The 2383-nt window shown below is 32.9% G+C and overlaps 1 protein-coding gene across 1 annotated transcript in view; it reads right to left on the bottom strand.

The window, feature by feature from the left end:
• Positions 1–559: 559 nt before the first annotated feature.
• LOC104402258 (desmocollin-2-like) overlaps positions 560–2383 on the bottom strand; it is a gene marked incomplete at its 5' end in the record, with an annotated part of 20708 nt that continues 18884 nt past the window's right edge. The window contains 2 exons of the mRNA XM_010010081.1: positions 560–757; positions 1548–1784. Of these exons, the coding sequence (XP_010008383.1) occupies positions 560–757; positions 1548–1784 (435 nt within the window). The remainder of the gene's footprint in view (positions 758–1547; positions 1785–2383) is intronic.

The raw sequence follows: 2383 nt of genomic DNA, 5'->3' as shown, positions 1-2383 counted from the left end.
TATTTAATTTTCAATCAAAATATAAAGTTTTCTAATGTATTCATCAGTATTTTAAGTGAAAAATGAAAAAGTGTTTTGCATCTCAGTTTGTATAAATTAAAAAAATTAACAAGGTATTTGAGATCCACCAGTAATGTTTTTTGGTTTATTTCTACAGAATTAAAAGAAAACAAAGAAATAGCAAGTTAAAAAGCTTTCCTTCTCCAAAGCCAAATACAATAAAATCTTGAAGCTGAATAATTAATTAAAAGGACAACACCAAATTTTCTATTTTAAAGTAATCACAAACAATAGGAAATAGAATCTAAGTAGAAACTAGCATTATTATATTAATATAGTCCAAAGAAAAATATTTTTAATCCCTTATTTTTGATGGAGTGTGTCTAGCAGAGATAGAAAAAAACCTGTTGTAAATTTAAAGTCAAGTTAGTTACACTCTCACCAGTCTATACTAATTTTGATAAACCTCTGCCCCCTCTCAATTCCAAAATACCTAATATCACAGAAGTATGACAGCCACTTATTTACAGGGTTTTTTTCAGCACTGTGAAAGTCACATTTATCTTTTTACACATGTTTCTGCTAATGTCCTAAACTTGGGTTCCAGCTGATCTAAGAAGTCAAGTGCCTCTTCTTCATGCTGGTCACTGCAGCAGCCTACAGAGCCAGCCAAGGATCCTTTTCCTTCATAGTTATATGAGAGGAGATAATCTTCAGAGTGCTTCTGTTCTTCATCCTGTCTGCATAGGTGCACCTTCTGCATAGGAAAAGAACACATCTTATTATTTTCTTAAATTGTTATCCTAAACATATTGCATAAAAATAATTTCTTTTTGATTTACCTTTCATTGATTAATTTTTAATCAGAGTGTGTCCTCTAATGGATTCCTACATACAAAAAACGCACATGATTGATTGGTCTATATCATTAAGACTACAAAATATAAGTATTTAATAAAGAAATAATTTCTACTAATCATGTATGTAACAATAAAAGAGGAAGAACCTGTTTAAATAACCTGTCAAGCAACTCCACTCAAAATTAAAAGACTGATTTACACATAAGCAGTTAGGCAAGTAGTGAGAGTTTCTGATCTCCAAAACATGGAGCAGCTACATTTCTAATGCTGTACATTCATTCCTGCAACATTGCTAAGGTAACTATCAGGTTTAAATTAGTACAAAGCCAGCAGTTCGAATAAAGGCAAACAGACATTGTCAGAAAAAAAGACAAAAAAGCTTGAGTAAATTAAGTCTTCTAAATGAAAAATAGCATAATGCCCATAGTTTAAGCCAAGAAAAGAAAGTTATTTACGCTTATGTCTAAAATAAGAAAGGGATGACTTTTTGAAAGGACAATATTCCAAACGGGATGCAGGGGAGCAAAGGAGAGGAAAACCAAAACAAAACCAACAGAAAACCACCCTTCTAGTACAAATACATATCTTCATTGAAATGTATGTTTCTACTGACCATAGCCTACACTCAAAAAAACCAAACCAAAACAAAAAAATAACCAAAACACCAAACTATTTGGAAATACTTACTTCACCTAAACGAGGATGTGTGAAATTATGCCATTCTGAGTAGGAATATCTACATGTATCCATCATAGTCTGTCCTCCTCCTTCTTTAACTGACCCCAGAGTCTGATGTCCACCTCCCTTGACTGATTCCAAGGTATGCCCTCTTCCTTTAGTCATTTCAAATGTTTGTTGATCTCCTGTTTTTATTCCATATCCTCCTTGATCACACGTATTCTGTAGAGGAATTATATTGTGATCCTAAAAAAAGATGCAGCAGTGGGGATACCTTTACTTTTTTAATTCAAAAGATGAAATGGCAATCAGGAACTGTCAATACTGAGAACTGGGAAGTCTCTACCCTTTTTGAACAAAAAGCTGTACTTAGTTCTTAGTACATAAGGATCAGTGAGCAGTCTTTGGAAAGGATACTATCACAAGGAGTAGAAAAAGAATCTGCATTTAAATATGATATGAGATACAAATACTGAATCTTTATCCCAATGAAAGCTGTACTATAATCCATCTGCTAGTTTCTTAAGTTAACATGTAAAAATAATTGGTTTTCAAAGTCAACAGCCTGTAACACATTAGGCCAGATATAGAGTCATATGCATAAGTTTCATCCTGTTTCTTCACCCATTGAGTTTGCATAGCGAGTTAAATATGGAAAAACTAGGATGAGATCACAAATTAAAACTACATTATCAGTTTATAATGCTACCACATTATACTTCATAGGCAACAAGAAGTTTGATATTTGTCACCATTAGGATTTTTTCCAAGGTGAAGTAAACTGAATGCTTTTTAAACTAATCTTTTCTTTGGGGAAGGCAAAGTCAGGGGGTGAGCAACAGAAG

This window comes from Nestor notabilis, unplaced genomic scaffold (assembly GCF_000696875.1).
Source record: "Nestor notabilis isolate BGI_N333 unplaced genomic scaffold, ASM69687v1 scaffold23832, whole genome shotgun sequence".
Taxonomy (NCBI): Eukaryota; Metazoa; Chordata; class Aves; order Psittaciformes; family Psittacidae; genus Nestor; species Nestor notabilis.
The sequence above is the reverse complement of the archived record's forward strand: the minus strand, read 5'-3'. Positions and strand labels throughout refer to the sequence as shown.